The sequence below is a fragment of the Kryptolebias marmoratus genome, linkage group LG10 (genome assembly GCF_001649575.2).
Source record: "Kryptolebias marmoratus isolate JLee-2015 linkage group LG10, ASM164957v2, whole genome shotgun sequence".
Lineage (NCBI taxonomy): Eukaryota > Metazoa > Chordata > Actinopteri > Cyprinodontiformes > Rivulidae > Kryptolebias > Kryptolebias marmoratus.
This window is the reverse complement of record NC_051439.1, coordinates 19,310,442-19,334,355: the sequence shown is the minus strand read 5'-3', so window position 1 is coordinate 19,334,355 and position 23,914 is coordinate 19,310,442. Positions and strand designations below refer to the sequence as shown.

The following is a 23,914-nucleotide window of genomic DNA, read 5'->3' as shown; positions in this document are numbered from 1 at the left end:
GAAGTCTCTGAGGAAACTTGAAGATGTCCTGGAAGGAATCACAAAACAACAGGTAAGGTCTAGAAGGCTACAAGAAACGATCGCAATGAGACGAACAGTAGAAAGGCTGGAGGTACCACAATTGGTAAAACACTCTGGTGGTGAAGAGCAGGAGCCTGCCGCTTAAATACTCCTCTAGATGATGATTGGAGCCAGGTGCGTACAGCAGGCACCTACTGGCACCTTCCCCAAGGAAAACCGGCCTCTGGCTCCCTCTGCTGGTCAGAGCTGAAAAGAAAGCAAACCCAACCTGGTACCCAACAGTTAAACTGTGCCTGGAGCCTAAATCTTGCTGTGAACAGTTTTATCTTCAGCTTCATGGGGCTGAGGTGAATTTAGATCATTTAGAGAACTCGGATGCAGAAGGGAGGTCACATTTCTCAATCGTCCTTCCTGTGATGAAAAGCCAGAAATGTGTTCTCCTTACAACATGGCATTTACTCCTTACTGCAGATGCATTTAAACTTCACCGTGGACACATTTTTAAATGTTGATGGATGAAAATGACTGATATGACTTAAATTATATTTGAGGATTCATATAATGTCCCTCTTATTTTTACTCAAGGTGCACAATTTGTTTAAACTGGTCGTCAATGGGTTTAATGTGAGCCAGAAAGGGTTGCAATCAATCAAAGACACTAAAAACAGTGAAGTGCTGATGTTGTTTAGAGAAAAACTGCACTTTCTGCTCTCAAAAGGGTTCTGGAAAATTCACATGCGGGTATTTTTTTAATGGTTCCTTCCTTAATGTTTGTTTGTTTTTCGTCTTCCCAGAAAATTCAGAGGCTCCAGATCTGAAGCAGTTCTTTGACCTGTACTATTCTCACATCTACTATGTCTTCTTTGAAAACTTTGTCACCATTGAGGTCAGCCTCAAGCAGAAAGGTACATTTTTTTATCATTGCTTGTTTATTCTTAGCAAAAGATGCTTCTGTGGGTCTGTAAAGAAATCAGAAATCATCCCCAGGATGTGTTTTATTTTCAAGCTGCTCTGTGTTTTCCAGGTCATAAGTCTCAGAGGGAGGAGCTGGACTCAATCCTCTTCATCTTTGAGGTGACAGAATCTTATAAATCTGCTCACTTAGTTCCTTAAAACCCAGCTCTCATTGTTTCATCTCACTCCAGGAGTCAAATGGCTTTAATGCAACAGTTAGTTGACTCTAAATCCATTTCAAGTGGAGCAGCAAAGGTTAGCGTGGATGTTTTAGGACTGGATATTTAATCTGGTTCACCGGGATTCACTGTAGCTGCAGGAAAAAATGACTGAATCACTGAGGTACTTGTGATTCCATGAGCTCAAACTTTCTGTGTGTGGTGTCGGGCAGCACCGTAACGCCCGCTGGCATCGATCCCAGACTTTCTTAGACCCTTGGCATTTGGCAGAGGTGCCAGGATAAGATAACAGATGTTTGTGTGACCTCCATTTGGCCTTTTAGACTTAAAATTCAGAGCAGCACTGCAAAAAAACACAAGTCGAGTGGGATCTAGGACGAAGCCAAACAGAGCATGTAGAGCGTCCCCTATCCCTTTTCATTTTCAAGATATCATCCCAAAGATTATTACAAAATAAACAAATATATTAAAACTTAAAGGTATATTCTAATAACTGCTTTTATATCTGGGTTTTGTAAGCATCAAAGAACAATTTTTGTTAAAATTAACAATCAATATCTTCAGGTTTTAGGAAGTTTTTATGTCGAGCATAAATGTTAGAAATCAGGGCAGCCGATACACAACTTTTTCATTTTTGACCAATATGTATTTTTTAATTTGATAAAATATAACAATAATTGCTAAATTTAGATACACATACGTTTAACAACCCTTAGAAGAACTTGTAGAACTCAAAAATAATATATAAAAGAGCATTTTCACCTAAAATACTAAACTATGGGCTATAGTAAGCTGGTTGTAGCAGCTGCTGCTGCGTTTTAATTTCCTGCTTTATGATTAAGTGTGACCAGTATCAGCCAATTAACTGATCTGTCTTCTTAGAGCTATTCTGAAACTCTTTAAATATAAATATATAGTCCAGTGTTCATAAAGTAAAATGTTTAAAGAAATCTGCTGTCACCTGGATGACTAAACAAACCTTTGTGGACATCTTGTTAAAGATGTTTTACTTTAAAAAGGTTTTGCTTGATGAATGCATGTTTTAATTTAGAAAATTCTTGATTATTTATAAAAGTTTAATGAATCAATGACAGTAACACGTCTGCTCAGCTCAACATAAAGTCACTGTTTGTGATTCTAATCCTGAAGTATGATCAAAGTAACAGGTGAGTTTATGTTGATATTTAGCCCTTAATTAAAGGCTGGGATTATAAAACTCACCCAGAATGTTTGGCAGACTTTTATATTACAGTTGTAAGAAATATATTTATTTTCTGTCGTTTAGAAAATCCTCCAGCTTCTGCCAGAGAGAATCCAGAGCCGATGGCAGTTCCACAGCATTGGTAACTTCCCTTCTTGCAGCTGATTTTAAAATATTCACAGGAATATTACCTGTAAGGTTAAAAAACAGCCATTTTTAAAAGGTTTTCAGTGCCTGTATGCATCAATGTTTTTCCTAAAACATCTTAAAGGCATATTAGAAAGAATAATTTTGACAGTTTTGTTGTTTAAACAGTGATAAAGATTAAAATTTTATACATGAATGAATAAAACAGACTGTTTGACTCATATTTCTGTACCAGGGTTGATTCTGAAGAAGTTGTTGCACACTGGGAACTCCCTAAAGGTACTGATCTGATTTTATTTTAGAGGTTTCTTTCACATGCCAGCTATAGATCTGAATGCTTCAAGGCTAAAAAAAAAAGAAGACATTTAATGTCCTGATTTAGAAATCCTACGTTGTAGGAAAAGCAATAAAAGCTTTATTAAGCGTGTGCTAATTTGAAGTCTGACCTTCCTGTTTCTGTAGATCCGTCGGGAAGGCGTGCGCTTGTTTCTGCTGTGGATGCAGGCTCTGCAGAGTAACGCAGAGAACGAGCAGCTCTGCATGTTTGCGTGTTTGATTCCTGGTTTTCCTGCGCCGGTGTGCCACGGGTCCCCACGAACGCTGGACACGCTGATCAACCCGCCGCTGAGTCTGACCGAGAGTCAGTTCAACAGAAACACCTGCAAACATGTTGTAGCTTTAGGAAATGACACCCTGTAGTTGTTGAGTTAATTAAATTTTTCCCCTGCAGCTCAGATAACTCCAGAAGAAATCACCCCACTGGTTGCTCCCCAGTCAGGGGACAAAAACCAGGAAGATCTCACTGCCTACTTTCTGGAAGCTCTGCTGAAATACATGGTAAACCAGGTATTATCATCATTCTTTACTAACACGATTAATACTACATAACCACACTGTCACACATCCTGCAGTGCTTTACTAATATAACACATGGGGCGAACACGGTCACAGTATTGATCCTGTTCCTTTCTGGAGTTATTAACTACCTAAAATGCACTCTCTGAGCTCAGACTTGGTGCTTGTATTTCCTTTGCTTGCTGCTGTCACTCACATGCATACAGGCGTTCACACACTGATAACATTCTCCTCTTGAAACAATGGTGCTCTTCTCCGCCTGTTCCTGTTTTGGGTGCCAACTTTATAACACAAAGTTTCTTTTTTGTGCGCGTGTGTGTTCGTTTCGACCAGGCGAAGTCTCTAGAGTGGCGATGTAAAGAGAACCACGAACGTGGCTTCAACTTCCTCTTCGGCCACTTTAGGAAGTTTTACCTTCCTCACATATTTCCCAACTTCGCCATGGAAACGAGCCTCTACAGCCCTATTTTAGGTCAGTTCTGTTAAGATGCAATAAAAACCACAGGAACTGATGCATCATATGGGGTTGATTTGTCCATATATCTCCTGAAAATCTTCCAGATGTGCCTCCGATGCGTCCTAAGCCGTACTACAACTTGGTGCGCAGAGAGCAGGATGGTGGTGAAGCTCAGTACTGCACCAAAGAGAGTTTCCTTCAGGCCCGAGTCATCTTTATCCGCTGGCTGGTTTCCTTCTGGTTGGAACCACGACCCAACACACAAACACACATCCCGGGAACGGAGGGAGAGAACGTTCCGAAAAACATACAGGCAAGTCATGCCCACATTTAAGGGTTTTAACTTCTCTTTTTAGAGAATAATGGTGTTTAGACCAGACATTTTTAAAAGAAGGAGCCAATATTCATCGGATACCTTTTAATGTCATCCAACCCAGCGAGCAGCAGCTGGACTGGCTGCTCGGTCTGCAGGCAGCTCCGACGACAGCGGTGGAGGAATTCGGTCTGAAAGCCACCTCGAGGGAAGCGGGAGCTCCTTGGGGCCGGCAGGAGGTAGCCTGGGGGCCTGTGGGGGTCCCGGGGCGGAACCTGAGCAAAGCCACTCCAACACCTCCACACTGACGGAGAGAGAACCCAGCTCCTCCTCGCTCTGCTCCATGGACGAGGAGCAGCTGACAGACATGGAGGTGGTGAGGAGAGTCCTGACCAACTCCAGGACCAACGTCAACTTCATCATCGAGATCTTCAGACAGGTGAAGGGAGATCCGTCCCGCTGTGCTTTAGTTTATCATGATTATTGTTAAGGTTTTATTAGTTTTACTGCTGCTACCAGTATTTTAGTACTTATTCTGTCTACTTCCCACAACTACATACTTTATTTTAGCTGTTCATATATCAAAACATTCAGCTCACTCAGCTCATTTTTGTGACTTTTATACTTTCCCAAAGTATTTAAAACATATTTACAGAGATTTTCCCTGTACAAATCATAAAATAAAACTCTTCAGTTCCTTCAAAACATTCCCTTTGAATTCTGCTTCAGCATACTTACTCATTTTTTGAGCTTCCATTTTGCTTCTTTTGGTATTTAGCTGGCGCTCTGCTTCTTTTAGCTTTAAAAACTCAGTTTCAGCAAATTTCAACAAATACATTCAGCTCATTTTTGCAGAAAATGCTCGTTTCTCTTGTTCCTGATTATGTTCACTTAAGGTTAAAAGGTGTGTTTAAATAAACATGATTTTTTTATAAATATATCCATAAAGGAGATATTTACATATTCGGGTATTTAATTTCTCTTTATATTTTCTACATATTTCTTAAGGAACAATGTGAATATATGAAGAATAACAAACCCAAATGTAGAATAAATTCTCCAGAACTAAAACAGTATTATTAACTCTGAAGCTAATCTATCATCCAGTTGGTCCAATTCTCATCTGCATTTAAAGTAAACAGATTGACATTTTTTTGTACACTGGGTTTTATGTGCAAAATCCTCAGCCCCTTTATTCTCATTTGTCTCGTTCACAAGTTAAATATGTTATTTTTAAGCTGCTGAATAAAATGATGAACAAACACCTGTGCAGGCATTTCTTCTTCCGATGTGCGAGGCAGCTGCAATGAGGAAAGTGGTCCGTGTTTACCAGGAGTGGATCTCCATGGAGGACAAGCCCGTTTTCATGAAGGATCCTGACGAAGGGTCCTATCGTGTTCCTGCTGCTAGCAGCTTAAATTCAGGCTCTCAGCTTGGAGACAAAGAGGAAGAGGTACACGTTTCCTGAAACCTGCAATGTAACTCATCACAATATTCATCTTAATTCTGAGCACTTTATGGTGCATCTGTTATTCTTTTTATTTCAGGGAATGAACAACGAGATTGACTGTGAAATGCTGGAATACAGTGTTCATGCTGGAGCTCAAACAACATTACAAGTACGATTCTCTGCCTGCCTTTAGGTGGAAACATCCAAGGGTCTCAGATCCACTGTTCTGTCTAAAATCTGACTTTGATCAGTCAGAAAGGGATTTCTGGACTTTTTTTAGTTATTTTTGTTTCTTCTCCAGGTATTTATCACTCACTCTGCCAATGTTTTCCTACTGGAACCTGCTAATGACATCAAGATCCTTTTAGAGGAGCATGTTGACATGTGCAAGCGAGTCCTGAACATCTATCGCAGCCTCGTCATGCACGAAACTATGGACCAGAAAACATGGTAAAAAACAACAAATCCAACCCTCTGAGGGGCTAATAAATACACATTTGTTCATCTAAAAACTTTTAAAAATTCCAACGCATCTGTAAGCTTTCTTTTTTTTTATTTTTGACTGTAGGGAGCAGATCTTATTGGTGCTGCTGAGAGTGACAGAATCCGTGATGAAACGACCTCCGTCCATCATGCCTCACGGCAAGAAGAGCCACACGCTGTCAGGCAGGCTGGCCGGCCCCATCTTTCAGGTACGGAACCTTTAACAGTTACCTTCTTCTTCTTCTTCTGTCAGGAAGACATTGAAAAACTAATGATTGCATCTGATAAAACTGAATAATGACACACACTGGTTTATATGTCTTATATTCATTTTGTTGCACAGATAATAAGATTGTAGTCTTGCATACCAAGGCTGTTTTTGTTGTAATCTTGCAGCCACTTCCTCTGAGACACTTTATGATTTGCTGTTTTTTTTCTGTTCAGACTTTGATCGTTGCCTGGATTAAGGGGAACTTGAACGTTTACATCAGCAGAGAACTGTGGGACGACCTCCTCTCCGTCCTCTCCTCCCTGACCTGCTGGGAGGAGTTGGTCACCGAGTGGTCGCTCACCATGGAGACCCTCACAAAGGTGCCAAAGCATCCTCCTTTAAGATTTGAATGTGTGTGAAATTAGGAACCTGGAACTGATAAAGTAGTGTTTATATGCTTCTGTCCTAGGTGTTGGCGAGGAATCTGTACAGTGTGGATCTGAATGAGCTCCCCCTGGACAAGCTCAGTGAACAAAAACAGAAGAAGCACAAAGGAAAGGGTTAGTCCGCCACATGAGGACTGCACAGAGACAGTTTTGATATCGGACACAGAAAAATAGAAGTCTGGGTGCAGTTCAGATGCCTTATTTTGTGGTTTCAGGCTCATAATAAAAACATGACCACAGCAAACAGAAGCTGCTTGTAAATCTGTTTTACCTGTTGATTTTCCAGCTATCGGCGCGGAGAACCAGCGGCAGGTTGTGGACCGGTCCTTCTCTCGAGGCTGGAGCAGAGACCAACCGGGTCAGGCAGCGGCCATGAGGCAGCGAAGCGCCACCACTGCTGGCTCCCCGGGCATCGAAAAAGCAAGAAGTATTGTTCGTCAGAAGACTGTCGGTCAGTAAAGTCTCCTCTAGTTCATTTTTCTTTCGTTCATCTTCTGTTTAAATTCAGAAGCTTGATTTAATCATTTATGCTAACTTTGCAGCCATCTTTATTAATTATGTTTAAAATTACTCATAGACTTGGTCAGAGTTGCAGACTTTATTTGTTTTACTGGATATAAAGTGTATCATGGAAGTAGAAATGTAGTTTTCCTGTTTCATGCAGAGCTAACCCTGTCTCACTCGTCCCTCACCTCCTCTGTCTCCGTCCTCACTGACTTCTTCTCTGATTTTCATTTTTATGCTTTGCTCCTCACCTGTAAATATTTTTGATTTACTGTCATTCTCTTTGTATCTAAATCTTTCCCTTTATTTACCATTTTAAACCATCTTTGTTTTCCTGATGAAGTTTTTTTCCACTCCTCCATCTTCATCCATATGTCCACCTGTGGGTCACTCACCTTATTCCTCACTACAACAAAACTCTTTTTCTTTCTTCCTCCTTGGTTTCCTCTCTGTCTCATCTTGCGACTTCCTCAGCCCTGCGTAGCTGTTCTACGGGCGACTCTCTGCTGTCCTCAGCCTTTATCCGCAGTGCTAAGAGTGCTCCTGCTCTGGCTCCGCCTCTTCCTGTCCTTCTCCACCACCATCACCCTTTTCTACCCCCCCTTGCCGACAATCTGGCAGGTACACTGTCTTTGCTCTGCCTGTCTGCCTGCAGCCCGGGAACTGTAGCCTCCTGCATGCCTGTCAGAAACCTAAACGGTGCTTTTTGTCTCGTCTTCAGCAGTTTTTTTTTTCTGTTTTATGGTAAAGAAACAGCTTGCATGCGCACAATGTAGTCTTTTTTGTCTATTGAGAAATTATTTATTATTTCTTTAGTTTGCTAAAATGTCATAAGAAATGATTTAATAGTTTTGCACGTTAATTTAAAATGTCAAATTTGTGTTGCAGTTATTTAAGTGTTTTGATGCCGATAAGATTTCTTTTTCAAGTAGATGTGTCACCGCCTGCATGGAGACTTCTGTTTCTTTGTCTTCTAACCTGAACTCTTGACTTGATTTAATCTCCTCGCTTGCACAAGTTCTCGACCTGTTCCAATAAATCACATCCCTGTTCTTTTTTTACCTGCAAAGATTTATTTCTTTCCTTTTTTAAGACCTTCTGGTTGATCTTCACGGCACTTTTAAGTCTTACCAGTGCACTGAATTTGACTCTTTCCCCTTCTTAAAAGACAGTAGGGCTGCTACTACATGGATCATTTGTTTATTTCGTTTGTGTGGCTTGGGAGGGACAAAGCTACAAAAAAAAGCATTTTATGAAAACTAACTGGAAGCAGACAAAAATATGGAAACTTTTATTCAAAACAAGAATTTAAAAACTCCTCCTTGTAATTTGATTTAAATTTAAGATGGTAAAAAAACTCAAAATGTTTGTCCCATTGTCTCTTTCTGTCACAGGAAATTTAGAAATAAAGTGATCCAGGTTACTGGAATTATAGTTTATTGTGTGAATAGGTCAGACAATAGATCCTTAACAAAGTTTTATTATTTACACAACAAATTTTCTGTAACCTTCAGTAGATAATAGAACAAACTTTAAGGAAAAAACTTAAAGTAATTAAAAAAGCTCTACTGGTAAGTTTAATAATCTAGTAAACTCCTAATTTTATCTAGTAAATATATAATTTTCTACAGGATTTGAAGCACAGCCAATAAGAAGAATGTTGCCAGTAAAACTGACTGCAACTTTACTGGATAAATCGTTTAAATCATTTCCTCATCATTAAAATCATCATTTTATTTACAAAATTTGGGGCATCTGGGATTAGTTTGCCTAATTTAACAGGGACAAAAAAACAGGCAAGTTGCTTTAACTGTATGCTTGGAGAAAGCCAACTTTAAATTCATAATTACTGAACTGTTTTTGTTACGTTTTCCTTTTCATGCAACTTAAATTAGTTTCCATTTCAAGCAGCAGCTGGCGCTAAAAAGGAGAACAGTAGCCTGTATGTTACTGAGCAGCAGGTATATGTTCACCTACAACTTAAATTTGATTTTATCTGCATCTTGTGCATCTTCTAGTTTATTTTTAAACACCGTAAATCCTTTTCATGTCTTGGGAGTTATTTTGGGTTCTAAATAAAACCCTAAATTATTACCCTGACAACTATTATCAGTTTTAAACACATAAAATCAGTGACTACAGTCTGATAAAGGACAGGGATTGGATGGTTCCTGCAGACAACTAACTTCACTCCTCTATCTTTTCCTTCAATTACCAGACCTCGAGGACCCGCCCATCACGCTGACGTCCCGCGCCACTCGAATGCGCCACTCTTCCCAGAGCGACGAGGCCCCTCCCACCTCCTGTTCTGAGGTCTTCCAGGGAGGGTCGTGTGACCTGGACACCCCGGGCCCGTCCTCCCTCGCCAGGAGCAGCAGTGCCTCTGACATCATGGAGCCCTTCATCGCAGAGCGGGTCAAAGGTGAAGACCCCCAGAGGGACCCCATTTCGTTACCGAATCCTCACCACCACCCCTCCACAACTACAGCAAACCGCCACACAGCTCAGCCACTCTCACAGTCCCTCACCTCCCCCTCTCCCACACCTTTTACCTTCTACAATGGTGTTTCCTTGTCTTCAGAGGCACAGAATGATGGTAGTGTTTATGACCAGCCCTGGCTCCAGACCGGCTCTCAAAGCCACGGGTCTAGTTCTGACTGGGTAAGCAACTGGGACTCTGCCTTCACGTTTTCATCAGAAAAGGAAATCAATGCAGACGAGGTGGAAATAGGGGCTGAGGAAGATGATTTATTCTCTTCTATTAGGGACTACCTCAATCAGAGAGGAGGTGAGAGAAAAGAAGAGGCCAGAGAGGGAGACGGTCCTGGTCATGTGACAGAAAATCCTGTCACTGCACCTGCGCAGGTGCAAATAGGAGTCGCTAGATTGCAAATAGAATATGCAGGACAGCTAGAAGAAGGGAAGCAGGTGATCAGTGAGGACAGTCAGGTAAGTAAATCAGTGAGACATAGCAGTGTGGATTCCACAGAGGAGAATGAGGCAGAGCAGCGCAGCATTTACGAGTGTTTGGAGTTGCAGTGTCAGTGGCCATCAACCAGTGTTAGGGGGAGCGGTAGTTTAGAAAGAAGCTCCGAGGAGAAAAAGGGAGTCAATACTGAAACTGGAATAGAAGGGAAGTTTGACACGTGGACTGAGCTAGGAGAAACAAAACAAGAGGAGAAAGAAGGAGAAATAAACAACAGACCCATTTTGATTAGACAAGATTCAGTCGCAGCTGAATCAAACTCTGAATCCACTTTCCAGAGCTCAGACGCTGCTAAAGCAAAAATATCTTCCAGTAGCACCAAGCGTCACAATTCTGGGAGCGTTCATGTCAGTTTCCGGCCATCAACCGAGTCGGTCCAGTTCCACAACCCTCTTGAGAGTAAGGAGGCCCACTGGAAAGCCAGGCTGCGCCGACTCAGTCACTTCCACACACACAGTCATTCAGCCGGGGAGAGAGTGAGTAGATCTGGGTCAGGGGGGAAGCTGGCTACAGAGGGTGCAGGTAAGTTTGGCTCTAGAACTGGAGTTAGCCACAAAACAGGGTCACACGAGAGGTTTTTGCCTGGAACGGCTGCAGAGAGCAGCGGGGCAGTGGGCGCAGATGCTGGAAGCCTGGAAAGCAGGCCTGGGACCGGAGGGGACAAGGACAAGCAATATTCTGGATCCTTTACAAGATCCAACCTGGGCCCTGAGATCGGCTCAGAGGTCTTTTCAAGTAGCTCAAGTTCCTCGGGTGCGTCCGCAGGAGTGCGTGGACGTCTGGGACGTTCTGCCTTGCGATCTCGGGTCTCCCGCTCTCGCTCCCAGGAGCCCGGCAGCACCAACTCTCGGCACCACCAGGGGGCTCTTCTTGGTGGTGTTTATAAGAGTGTTGTCCATGCTTTGTCCTCTAAACCTCGACCCAGAGGTCAGGGATCGTCGCAGGGTTCGTCACCGCAGCGACAGAGTCGGGCTGCCATGGGCGACGCATCGCTAAAGGATCTCTACTCCCATGTCCTGGGCTACTTTGGACGAAAGACGACAACGCCAGGTGAGGCCTGCAACGAACCAAGTGCTCATAGAAGACACATCTGTGGAAAGACATACTCACCACTGCATAAACACCAGCAGCTCTTTTCCTTTTTGGCTGTTTTTAACGGGTTTGTTATGATGGAATGATATTTTTTGGCTGAATCTCATCATCTTGCTGCTGGACTGAAACTCAGACCCCCTGTTGATGTGTTTCCTCTTGAACGTAGCCCCTCCTCCAGCCTGCCTCCTTTTTGAGGACCCCACTTTCTCCCACATCCTTTCACTCGTTTCTGTAGGTCAGAGCTCCATCCCTCCTCCTGTCTTCTCCTTCAGGGCTTTTGAGATTGTAACCTTTTCACCTCCTCCCCGTCTTCTCCATCTCCTCCCTTTTCTCGATTTTTTTGCATGCGGCCTCCTTGTGCCTCCTTCGCCTCCTCCCTGGAAATGGGTCCCTCTTCATTTTGACTGAAGGAAACTACAATCCACTCAGAAGCACAACCGTCTCTGGGTGGATGGGGGGGAGGGGGGTAAATAGAATCGCCAACAAAAAGAAAACTGACAAAAGGCTGTACGTGTTATCTTTAAGGAAGCTGCCAGATGCTTTGCTGGATTTTCAAGCTTCAGAGCTATATTATTCTTATTAGGACATAAATAAGTCAATCTTACACAACATTATCAGCTGTAAACACATTTCTGTAGTTCATTCCAGCTCCACTAGATTGCAGCATTAGACCTTTTTGTGTGGTAATAGTAGAAAGAGTATTTGAGGGAATTAAACAGGATGCAGTTTACTGGAATGGTTATTTGCCTTATTATTGTTGAAGAAGTTTTAATGCTGTGCAGCTACTGATTTTTTTATTTTAATCACGTCTTAATGTTTTGTAAGAGCACCGAGATTCACCGCCTGAATCTGTCTTGATGTGACATTTTTTGTGACACAAGAGCTGTGTCTTCTTTTCTTACTAAACTCTCTTATTTTGTTTGGCAGCAACTGACAGCTGTTTTAATGAGTTAGTTTTTGGCACATCAATAATACAATACCATCCTGATATACCTTTTTAACAAGATGTTTGAAGCAGATGAATTTATGTTGACAGAGTCCAGCTGTGTTGGATTTGGTCAGCTTTAGTTATGATTGTGATTTTTTTCTAACAAATTTAAATCAGGTATAATTTGCTGAGGAATGATGTGTGCAGTTAGAATGAGCTTGAATTAAAGCTTTTTCTAATTTTAAATTAGAAAAGGTATTTTTGGCTGTAGATTGTTGTGTATTTGCTTCTTCTCCTTAGATATTTTACTGATCTGCAGTTAAGAAGGAGTTTGAAACCACTCCCCGTCTTCAGAATATGTGAATACAAGGAATTAAATGTTCATGCTTGTACTGCCAGTCTGTTCAGACTCAACACTTTGTGTCAGCACTTGTCTTTCTGCTTTTATAGTTGTCTTGCTGAGTTCATTTGGCACTTTGTTGTCATTTTATGGTTGATCAACCTTCGTGTGAAATAACCTGAGGGTCACTCAGACATTTTATCTTGTCATTCTGCTGAGAAATACAAAGTAAATGTAAGCAGATTAATGTTTAATAAATGTCTCAAAAACTAATCATTTACAAACTCAATTCCCCCAAAAATTGGGATGTAAATAAAAAACGAATGCAAAGATTATTGCAGAAATATAAGAAAAACCTGTATTTTATTCACAGTAGAACATAGTGAACTTATCAAATGTTGAAACAAAGAAATTGTACCATTTTGGGGGGGATAGGGTAATTTTTAATTTTATGGCATCAACCTGTATATACTTTTTTGCATCGATGGAGCCTTCCCAGATGTGTAAGCTGCACATGCCTGAGGCACTAATGTACCCCCATACCTTCAGAGAGGTTGGCTTTTGAACATGTTGAATGTGGCTTCAAAAAACTTTAAATTTGGATTTGATTCGACCCCAGAACAGTTCTCCTCTTTGCCTCAGTCCATTTTAAATGAGCTTTGGTCCAGAGAAGATGGCAGCGTTTCTGGATGACGTTCACATACGGCTTCTTCTTTGCCTGATAGAGCTTTAACCAGTTTATGGACGGCACGGTGAGCTGTGTTTACAGACAATGATCTGTAGAAGTTGTGCTGCCATAAAAATCAAAATTATCGGTTTTAAAAAAAAAAAAAGAAGTGGTACAACTTATTAGTTTCAACATTTGATGTTTACCAGGTCCCATCATGAATAAAAAAATAGGTTTATGAGATTTACAAATCATTGCATTCTGGTTTTATTTACATTATACTCAGCAATTGAAAATTGCAGTTTTAATTGCCTTTTATAGCATTTAAGTGCATTTAGTCTTTGTGTTGGCAAATAACCATTACAGTTGAATACAGATAAACTCGCTCAGATTCATGATTGTTAACGTTAGAGAAGATTTTTGAATAACAAGCTAATTATTTGTGTTAGATTAAGCGGAAACCGTCCAGTTAATGCTTAGAGAGACGTCCTGTTTGCAGTGGCTCATGTGGGCTGAATTCAGTTTCAACTTTGTTGCTCATTTGGTCTCGGCAGAAGCAGATGTAACGCTGAACCTTCAGGGCATGACGTTCCAAACAAAGCTTGTTTTGTTCTCTTCTGAGTGGCCGCGGTGTTTAAAAGCCAGCCTGATGGCAGCAATGTAAACAGTTTTATTTTGTGTTCGGTACCTTTAAGCTTTATTCTGGACAACCGAGCTGTCTGCGGTGCAGCCACAGCTTCAGGACTAAAGATGAGCTGGTCAACAGTTAGGGCAGTAGATTTACTTCACTCTCTTTGTTATCATATTTTGTAAAGCCACTCTGATTTCTGTCATTGCATCAAAACTAACAACAACATATAGAAACAGAGCTGCTCTAAAATGGGCTTCTGGTTTGCTGCTTGGTTAGTTCTAACAAAGTTTAACACTCTTGCTCTTTGTGCATGAAGTGAAATATCTCCTGCATTGCTTCTCTGGGTTGGAATGTGCCTGCTGTTGTGGCTTTTTTATTTTATTTTACATTTATTTATTGAAAAACTTTAAGATCCAGAGTACATTTACATCAGGACTGCTCTTACAATCCAGATTCATCCTGAATTTAATTAGCTTGATTTGATTTTACGAATATTGAGATTTTTACTAAGCATCTTATTTCTGAGTCAGCAGCTGACTGATTTTTAATATTGTTGGAAAAAACAGCATCAATAAATTAGCATTATAGTTTTATAACAGGCTGATGGAGTTTATGGTGCACAAGTGTTTAGACTAAATCTGGCCGTGGCTCTTTATTTTATCATCATTTTGCGTTCGTGTCGATCCATGTCTGAAAGTGTGTCTGCTTGTTCGTGTGTGTGTGTAGCCAACAAAGAAGAGGTGGTCCCGAAGGCCCGTCCGGTCTCCAGCGACGTCGGAAGCAGCAACCCAAACTTCTCTGACCTCATGGACGAGTTCATTCAGGAGAGACTGAGAACCAAAGGGACAGTGGTCAGTACGTGGCGGTCACGCTCTCGTTATTAAAGGTCGCGGACCGTCAGCGCTGCAAACCTTCTCTCCCTGACGTGCAGGGCCGTCGTGGCAGCAGCCCCATAAGCCTGGAGGTTCCCCGAGATCTGCCAGAGCTCCTGGAGGCCGGTCAGGGTCCCGGGTCACGGCCCGGCGACGATCATCGCCCTGCGGATGATGGCGTTCCCTCTGAGTGGACGTCACCCACGAGCGCAAGCGGTTCTGACGTCGTCAGCTCCGACAGCCAATCGGACTCCTTCAATGCCTTCCAGTACTCGACCTGCAAATTTGACAGTAAGTGACTGAATATCGTCTTCTGACACGACCTTGCAACATTTCTTAAAAATGTTTTTGTTTTCTTTTTAATGGAGCTGCTTAAATTTTAGTTAACTCATCCTCTTTTATTTATATTTAAAAGAAATTGCATGTTTTTAGTAATAGAATTTCTCAAGTAGGTGGAACTGCAGGTTAAATAGAGAAATGATTGTTTATTCAATTATCAGAATTCTGGGAAATGTTTTCACACACAAAAAAAACAAAATTTTTTGTGAATAACAAATATCCTGAAACAAACTCTTTTGAATTTTTAAACTCATAAATACAGACAATTTTCTGCTCTTTATAGTTGTGTCCAGCTCGGTTTAGCTTTGGTTTTCAGGAGGTCTTTGTAATTTTATGCGAACATGTCTTATTTGTTTTTTTTTTTTGAAGAAGAAGAATGTTCAAGGCTAACTTGGATGCAGAGCATTTATCTAATACCTTTAAATACTTTACTCGTATCGACCCGTGCTTGAAATGATGAAGCAGTGTTTGATGTTCAGCAACAAACGTGCACATATGTGAGAGCTTCTTGTAGGAATATTCATAAAAACAAGTATTTTTTTCTTCTAAAATGCTTCAGCAGTGCATTATCTTCTGTAGATCAAAAAGAAAATATCGATCTTCATTTATTACAGAATAATTTTATTCCAGGACTAAGATGTCTCTGTTTGGGTTTTAGTTTCAAAGACTTTATGAAATCAATTCAGATCCTCAAGTATTTTTTGTTATTAGGTTTGTTCATGCAAATGCTTGGTTCATTAGTAACTCAAAAGTTATTTTATTGGTATTTTTACAGATATTTTAGAGTTTTTAAGGTTCTGAAGAATTAATTAAAAATGTGACTCACCTTTTAGGGTTTCAAATTTGGAAGCAAAAACATTCAGCGAGCCTTTATATGAGAGGTTACTTTTTTAATTGAACAGTTTGGTTTCAACATAAAACAAAGATAAATCTTATAGATAAGTACTTAACAGGACTATGCTTAAAAAATATATTTACATTTAACACTGTAAGAGGGGATTATAAATGCTTATAGAGCCTCGTGTGGTGAGTCAAGGAACTGCAGTACTCAGTTCAACATTTGATTTATAATATTAACTTCATTATTTTAAATCCATTATGCTTTTATTTTCTCTCTTTTGCAGATTTTGCTTTTAGTTCAGATACAGGTGGTGGAGGAGCTGGGTCTGGAGGAGGTGGAGGAGGTGGTCGAGGCAGCTCAATGGACCAGGACAGCCTGGGTGGAGGTTTGGCCTGTGACGAGCATGAAGTAGCCAGTTTGACGACGCTTCACATCGACTCGGAGACCAGCAGCCTCAGCCACACCGTCACCATTACTGGTGTGTAGACATCAGTCTCATGAAACATTCATTACAACGAGCACAGGAGTTGTTCATGTCTTCTCCTCTCTGGGCAGGTTCTGAAAGTGCCTCACCTATGCATTCCCTCGGGGGTTCCCGTTCCCAGACCCCCTCCCCTGCCACTCTGACAGCCGAGCACGCCGATCACACACACTCCCATTCGCACACACACTTGCAGCTGGACCAGAAACTCCACAACTCTGTCCTGCAGACCCCTGACGATCTGGGTAATAACTCGTTTATAAACATGCTTTCAAAAAAAAAGAGATCCAGGAAAACACCTAAACTGTTCTCACTCAAGGTTTCAGCCTTTAATGATACAAGAGTCCATTGACTTATTGATCTGTTCTAGAAACAAGCGAGTTCCCCACTGAGGACTGCAGTGTGATGGCAGGCGGTTCTCTAACTGGATGGCACGCAGATGTTGCCACGGTTATGTGGAGGAGGATGCTGGGTATCCTGGGAGATGTTAATGGCATCAAGGACCCAGAAATCCACGCTCAGGTCTTTGACTATTTGTGTGAACTGTGGCAAAACTTGGCCAAGGTGAGTGCTGATAAACACAACTATTTTAATACTTTTTTTTTACCCAGGGTTTGAACTGTAAATAAAATTGCGTTATTCTTTTCAGATTAGAGATAATTTGGGCATTTCTCTGGACAACCAGTCGTCTCCCCCACCTCCCGTTCTGATCCCTCCACTCCGAATCCTCACCCCTTGGCTCTTTAAGGTTGGTGTGAACCAGAAGTCACAAAGATTCATGATATTTAAATACTGATGACTGTTGTTCATCATACAGTGCAGAAATCTGAAGGTATTTATATGTGCACTCTGTTTTTGTCCTCTCTCTCTCGCTGTAGGCCACCATGTTGACAGAGCGTTATAAGCAGGGGAAGCTTCACGCCTACAAACTTATCTGCAGGATCATGAAGAGACGACAAGATGTTTCCCCAAACACTGACTTTCTCACACACTTCTACAACATCATGCACCAAGGACTGCTGCACCAAGACCAGGTGTGTGTGTGTGTGTTTAACAATTATTAATGTCATCAGTAACAACTTTTATAACTAAATCCTGTGTACAAGGTTTGATATTTTAACTGCACAAAGAAATGTAGAGATGCATGTTGATGTGTGTGCTTCTGTGCTTCCTGCAGGACATTGTGAACACCATCATCAAGCACTGCAGTCCCAGGTTCTTCAGTATCGGTCTACCTGGTGCCACCATGCTGATCCTGGATTTTATCATTGCAGCTTCTCGAGTCACAGCCTGTTCATCACTTAATGTGAGGAAGAATTATTCTGCAGGTGTTGGGTGTGCGTTTCCTCTTCTTCTCTTACGTCTTCGCTTCTCGTCACCTTCTCTCCAAGGCTCCGAGAGTGGAGGCGCAGATCCTTCTCGGATCTCTGGTGTGTTTCTCCAACTTTTACGAGGACCTTGCTGCTCTCCATCCGACCACGGCCGACGTGGTTCTGACCAAGTTTCCTGACGTCAAGGTAGGTGGAAGTAACGCTGCTCGTTTGTGTAGCTGCGACGGGTCGTTTTAAATCACTGTTCTTCTTAACAGTGCAGCCGACACTTGCTGCACATAAAACCCCAAACTTTCATCTGTTTGGTGTGTGATGCAGGTCAGCCTTAATTTTGTAACTCATGCCTGCTGCCTGTAGGGGATCTCAGAACAAAGTATTAGGTTAATGTCTCATCAGATATTCGTGAAACAGCTCGGGGCTGTGGGAGTAATGTTGTTTTTGTTGTTGTTGCTGTGTAAACAGTTAATGCCATGCGTGGCAGCACCTCAGGTCCTCTCTCTGGTTTCATACGAGCCAGAAACTGGTTTTGAATCACTAAGCGATCATTAACTAAGGCTTTAAGGATGGGACCATTGAATCTGTGAATGTGTCCATATTTTACTCAGCATGAGTATATGATGATGTACCATGTTAGTTTCTCATAGTTTCATAACTTGCATGAATCTACACGCCACTTTTAAAAGATACTGGGTTTCTATCTGGCCTGAAAAAGTTACAAACTAATTTTGGATGTTTGTGTTTTAGGAGCACATCATCAAAACCATCCTGACCTCTGCCAGGGATGAACCCTCCGCTCCTGCTAGGTAAGCTTTGGGTTTCATTGCAGGTGAATTGTTTTCATTAAAGGTAACACTTTTCTCACTCTGGATTTGTTTGTTGTCAGGTGTGTTGCCTTGTGCAGTCTGGGAATCTGGCTGTGTGAGGAGTTGGCTCATGGGACTGAACATCCTCAGATTAATGTTGCTCTCAATGTCATCTGTGTTACACTGAAGGTGAGTCCCTTCTTTACTTTGTTTTAAAAAATCAACTACACCTCATGTAGAATTCCACTAATAACTTCACTTGACTACAACACCGTCTAAACATCTGTTTGTTTCCTGTATATTTATTTACACAAAAACCTTGAGACCAATTTCATAAAATGCATATAAACTTGTTTTTCCTCAGTTCTTTTAAGGAAAAGTCAAGTTCAATCCAAATACAAACGCATATTAAAACATTAAAATTAAATATTTCATAAATAACTGGCGTTTTGTAGACATTTTTAATTCATTCATAAGAGATGTTGCTTCTTTATGTCTGCTTTGTGCAGCTTCAAGAAGATTTTTAAATAATTTTATTAATGCAGAAGATATTAATAGAATATTTACACACGATCCTGTGTGACTGATGGGTATAATTAGTTATTCTAATCTCCCTTTTTTAATTTATATTTGATCAATAAACATTTACAGTACATGCGTGCTGTTATTAATACTTAAAAGAAAAAGAAAATAGTTTACATTTTAGTTTTATGGGTTTTCAGTGCATCAAAACAAAGACTATATATTGGCTGATCGGGCTGTGGATGTGGGGCTGAAAAATATTGTTGGAGATGATTGTTGGTGTTGTTGTCCATTTTAGACAACTGAACTGAGAGGCCTTTGGATAAGAATAAAACTGTCCAACATTTACTGTCTCATCCAGAGCCAAGTGGCTCTAGATGGACACACACACACACACATACCTTTTCAACCCTGGAGTCCCTCGCTTGTGTATCGGCAGCCAATTGCCTGCTAAGACACAGCAGCAGCAGACTTGCATTCACTTGGGAGTAAACCCTGGACTGGAAATATGTTTGGTCCTTCTTCAAATGGGAGACTAATCTGGTGGGAATGCTGCAAGCTGTGTCTTACACACACACACACACACACATGCGTGAAATATTCACACACACCCCTGCATAGAAACACTTGTCCACTTCTGGATCTCCTGCCTTCGTAGCAGCAGCCACGGGCTTGCTGGCGTGTACACACAATTACACACACGCTCGCAATGCTGGAGTAATTATTTGTCCGAGCAAAGCCACTTCCTGTTTACTGTCTTTGATCGGCACTTATTTTATTTTTCAGTCTGTGGTCCCCCCTATTAAACACTCAATAAATACCTTAAATAGGTAGTGAGTAATAAAACTTACTGTAAACTCCTCACATACAACTTGTTTTTAGTTGTATATAAGCTGCAACATTTAAAGAAATCAAAGCTATCTTTTGAAATCAGAAGTATTGACTAATTTGTTTCTATACAACATATTTACTGACCTTATGTATTTATTTAATGTTTTATACAAAGACTAATTATTGTTTAATTAAACCCATTAATTTTGCTGTTTAAAACCTTTGTCCTCCTTCCTGTGACTCATCAATGACAGATCTGATCACAAGTAATAACTTCACTATTTATACGTCTTTTTATATTTCCTAGTATCCCAATAAGAACGTAGCTCTGGTGGCATCAGACATCCTTCATCTACTCATCAGCTACGTGGATCATCTTCACAAATTCCCCCCTGACACTCCAAAGAAGATTGTAGAGGTATGGCTGAAGTTATTTCCAATCACAAGATGAATTTGTTGTTAGTTGTGGCTCAATTTTTCCATCTCTTTGTCCGAATAACTAGAAGAAGTTTGTGTAAATAGAAGGTTTGTAAGTACAGTTTCTGGCATAAATCAAGCTGTGAGTGTGTTTGTTTTATATAGGAGGAGGAAAATCTGATTTTAAAACTCCTTCAGGGAGATGATTTATGCAGACATTTCTTTTCATTTAACATCAGGAGTTTTGATTCCACAGGTTTTACAAGAGGTAAAATAAAATGTCTCTTTATGTTCATTTTTTACACATTTAGCACTTTTTTGTGTTTGAATCTGATTTTTTTCATTCTGTTGATGCTGGTACCCCTCGGTTTTCTGTCGACCTACATTAATTTGTGTTTTGGCCTTTTTAGCATCAAGTTTTTGCCTTTTTTATATTTTGTCTTTAAATAATTTAGTTTAAAATGGTCAATTATGTCTGGTTGTCCCTCTGTCCAGATTCTGATTGCCACCATCACACACTTGCTGCCGAGTACAGAGTCCTCTCCCCACGAACTGGATAAAAGGGTAACATTTTTATCCAAATGAAGCAGGTTTGTCATTCCATGCTTTACCCATTATGAGTTGGTAATTTGACGTGCTTCTTGCTGTGTTGCAGCTTGTAGTTTCCCTCTTGTTGTGTCTGTTGGACTGGGTGATGGCGCTGCCTCCAAAGACCCTCCTCCAGCCCGTACAAACACGAAGTCCACCTGAGAAGGATCAACCCACCAAAACCCTGCTCAGCTGTATTTACAAGGTAGATGATAAGCAGTTACACAGAAGCTGGGTCCTTTGCAGTGAAACGTTCATTAAAAAGCGTCTTTTTGTCTTCCAAATGTGTGTTTAGGTACTACATGGTTGTGTGTATGGAGCACAGTCTTTCAACAGTCCCAAGTATTTCCCTCTGCAGCTGTCGGACCTGTCAAGTCCAGACTACGACCCGTTCCTGCCACTGGAGAGCCTCAGAGAACCGGAGCCTCTGCACAGTCCGGACTCGGAGCGCTCCAGCAAGCTGCAGCCTGTCACCGAAGGTAAGTTATCTAACACCACAGGCACACTCACAAGGTTAGGGCTGCTGTAATGAGCCGATATGTTTTCTGCACATGCAAAGTGATGCATCGACACAGAACACAAATCCACAAAATCTGTTTACGAGAAGGTATGTGTATGTATGTGAGTCCTGATCCATGTGAGGCTTTATTGTCCCCTGCTGTGGTCCACCAGAACTCAGGGAGTCGACTAATGACCGATTCACCCTGATAGACCACGTTCTTCTTCTCCTCTCCTCTTCTCTGCTCTTTGTTTTTTTTTATTTCTTTTATTCTCAGGTTCTATATCTTTGAACTTATCTAACAGTCGTTTAACTTTCCTGTTTTCCTGGCCTCGTTTTGCCTCCCCATCCTGAGCCGTCCCCACCCCCAGAGGTTTAGGGAGTCACTGAGAATGTCTGATCAATACATATCTGTACTCAGCGTACAACCTGTCAATAAGGAGCTGTTAGGAAGTCTGTGTGTGTGTCAGTGTGTGTGTAATGTTGTTGATTAACCAGGATCTTCTGGCAGCACAGTATGTGATGGCATTGGCTTCCTCTCAGTGGGATCTTCAAACTCTTTCTGTCTCTTTCTTGTTAAGCCCAATAATTTTCCTTTAACTTTAACCAGAAACAGCATCTTTTAGCCCTCTGTTGGTGTTTCACTTTTGCTGTTTTTCATACTTATAGATGCAAATTACCTCTCTAAATTAATGAAACATCATTTACAGTTTTGCATGTATTCAGTGACACTAACTTGGATTTTATTCTGTTTAACCTATAAACAGTTGAGGGTTTTTATTAATATTAATGTCTAGTGTCCAACGACGTGTTTTTAATCTTAGGAAATGATATGTATTTAATTGAAATGTGTTTTCTTTCTGTAGTTCGTAGCCGTATTCAGCATGGCCTCGTCTCTATAGCAGCCAGAACAGTTATTACCCATCTGGTGAATCATCTCGGACATTACCCTATGTCTGGAGGGCCTGCGACTCTGTCCAGTCAGGTACTGGAACCAGAACCACCAGTATAATATTAATATGCTCTTCAGTTACACGACATGAAGAGGAGTTTTATGAAACAAGGACGTTTTTTTGTTTTTTCTTTGCAGGTGTGTGAAAACCAGGACAATCCGTTCTGTGAGAGTGCAGATCTCGGACCAGAACTTTTCAATTCACCCAACCTGCAGTTTCTGGTTCTGAACGGCTCCACGCTGCTGTCGGTGCTCCAGGTAACCCCAGCAGAACCAGGGTTCCTTTGATAAATGCTCATTTGGTTTGTTTCTGACCAGAGGCTGCAGTCACAACACCTGCTTGGTGTTTACGGTCGATTTCCTTTAAAAGTTTACGGTTTTCTTAACCTTATTGATTGTCAGGTCCAATCCACACTGGATTTTCAGGATATAGCAATCCTTAAAACAATCTTTATCTCACTGTAGCTTCTATTCTCTTCTGTAAAGGAAATAAACGGTGGATTGAGTATTTGGAGACCCAGTATTTGGTTTGTTTTCATCTATTGTTGACCTTTGAACTCCTTCAGGTCCAGCAGAGCTTGTGGTGGAAGTATTTAGGCTTCAGACAAAAAGTTAAAGCATCTTGTTTGAGCTTTAAGTTTTGAATCTGGGGAGCAAACTCCCAGAATTACAGTTCACCTGCAGAGTAATTGTAATAAGCCTCAGAAATTTATTTGTGTTTTAGTGGAAGAAGTAAATAGTTTACAGTTAAACATGGGTTGTATGAAAAGTTCTGTTTGGATAAAATTAGTTTTATTTTGGAGAACTTTGTTTGTAACCATGTTTCCTGTTTTCCAGATCCGATCAGAATCCGGCGTCCCAGGAGGCGGAATGACAGCTGGTTTGTCCTCTGCTCCTGCTTGTGTCCGTGTCATCATCCGAGACGTTGCTGGGAAGCACTCCTGGGACTCGGCCGTCCTCTACGGGCCTCCGCCGTGCTCCCCGAGCAGTCCAGCACACACACTTTTATCACAGACACAGTCGCCGCACGGCGCTAACCTCCAGTTACACACCCCACCGGGAGGTCTGCCGAAGAAGATGGAACCGAAGAAAGAAGGCAGCGAGGCAGATGGGCAGGAGGAGGAGGAGGAGGAGGAGGAGGAGGAGGAGGAGGGAGGACAAGGAATGGAGGCTGACAGACAGGAGTTTCAATTAGAAGAGGAGGTGCAAGGAGAGGAGAAGGCAGAGCCAGGAGGAGACGGTGGGGGTGAAGAAGAACAAGAAGAAGAAGAAGAAGAAGAAAAAGAAAGGGGGCAGGAGGAGGAGATGAGGGAGCATCAGATAGATGGGGAGTCAGGCTCCGAACAGCTTCTAGCTCCACCGCTGGCGAAACGTGTGTGTCGGGAGGCGGTGCCTGCGTGGGATTCGCTGAAAGAAGGAGATGATGCTTTGGATGAAATGCTGCAGTACCTGGGCTACTCGAGTCCTGAGTGTCTGCAGAGAGCAGGTACATGTTTCTTTTTTCACTCTCTAATCAGTCCACAACTTCCGGTTTAACTATCAGAACCATGCATTTGGTACATTTGGTAAAGTA

General features: G+C 41.5%; 1 protein-coding gene across 5 annotated transcripts in view; it reads left to right on the top strand.

Moving 5' to 3' along the window:
• ralgapa1 (Ral GTPase activating protein catalytic subunit alpha 1) overlaps positions 1-23,914 on the top strand; it is a 65,631-nt gene that overhangs the window by 12,772 nt on the left and 28,945 nt on the right. Inside the window, exons 2-37 of one of the 5 annotated variants that reach the window (XM_017426179.3) lie at positions 816-926; positions 1,046-1,095; positions 2,440-2,497; positions 2,738-2,781; positions 2,965-3,142; positions 3,233-3,339; positions 3,691-3,829; positions 3,919-4,127; positions 4,252-4,566; positions 5,401-5,580; positions 5,675-5,746; positions 5,879-6,027; positions 6,146-6,269; positions 6,505-6,651; positions 6,741-6,831; positions 7,004-7,168; positions 7,696-7,842; positions 9,440-11,257; positions 14,592-14,716; positions 14,797-15,028; positions 16,201-16,395; positions 16,473-16,643; positions 16,769-16,962; positions 17,048-17,146; positions 17,277-17,432; positions 17,576-17,704; positions 17,790-17,915; positions 18,474-18,532; positions 18,613-18,721; positions 20,193-20,303; positions 20,798-20,866; positions 20,958-21,095; positions 21,186-21,369; positions 22,256-22,374; positions 22,480-22,599; positions 23,179-23,827. In XM_017426179.3, coding sequence (XP_017281668.1) covers positions 816-926; positions 1,046-1,095; positions 2,440-2,497; positions 2,738-2,781; positions 2,965-3,142; positions 3,233-3,339; positions 3,691-3,829; positions 3,919-4,127; positions 4,252-4,566; positions 5,401-5,580; positions 5,675-5,746; positions 5,879-6,027; positions 6,146-6,269; positions 6,505-6,651; positions 6,741-6,831; positions 7,004-7,168; positions 7,696-7,842; positions 9,440-11,257; positions 14,592-14,716; positions 14,797-15,028; positions 16,201-16,395; positions 16,473-16,643; positions 16,769-16,962; positions 17,048-17,146; positions 17,277-17,432; positions 17,576-17,704; positions 17,790-17,915; positions 18,474-18,532; positions 18,613-18,721; positions 20,193-20,303; positions 20,798-20,866; positions 20,958-21,095; positions 21,186-21,369; positions 22,256-22,374; positions 22,480-22,599; positions 23,179-23,827 — 7,089 coding nt within the window. Of the gene's footprint in view, positions 1-815; positions 927-1,045; positions 1,096-2,439; positions 2,498-2,737; positions 2,782-2,964; positions 3,143-3,232; positions 3,349-3,690; positions 3,830-3,918; positions 4,128-4,251; positions 4,567-5,400; positions 5,581-5,674; positions 5,747-5,878; positions 6,028-6,145; positions 6,270-6,504; positions 6,652-6,740; positions 6,832-7,003; positions 7,169-7,695; positions 7,843-9,439; positions 11,258-14,591; positions 14,717-14,796; positions 15,029-16,200; positions 16,396-16,472; positions 16,644-16,768; positions 16,963-17,047; positions 17,147-17,276; positions 17,433-17,575; positions 17,705-17,789; positions 17,916-18,473; positions 18,533-18,612; positions 18,722-20,192; positions 20,304-20,797; positions 20,867-20,957; positions 21,096-21,185; positions 21,370-22,255; positions 22,375-22,479; positions 22,600-23,178; positions 23,828-23,914 lie in introns of all 5 variants that reach the window. The other 4 variants (XM_017426178.3, XM_017426181.3, XM_017426182.3 and 1 more) reach the window with 4 other exon arrangements.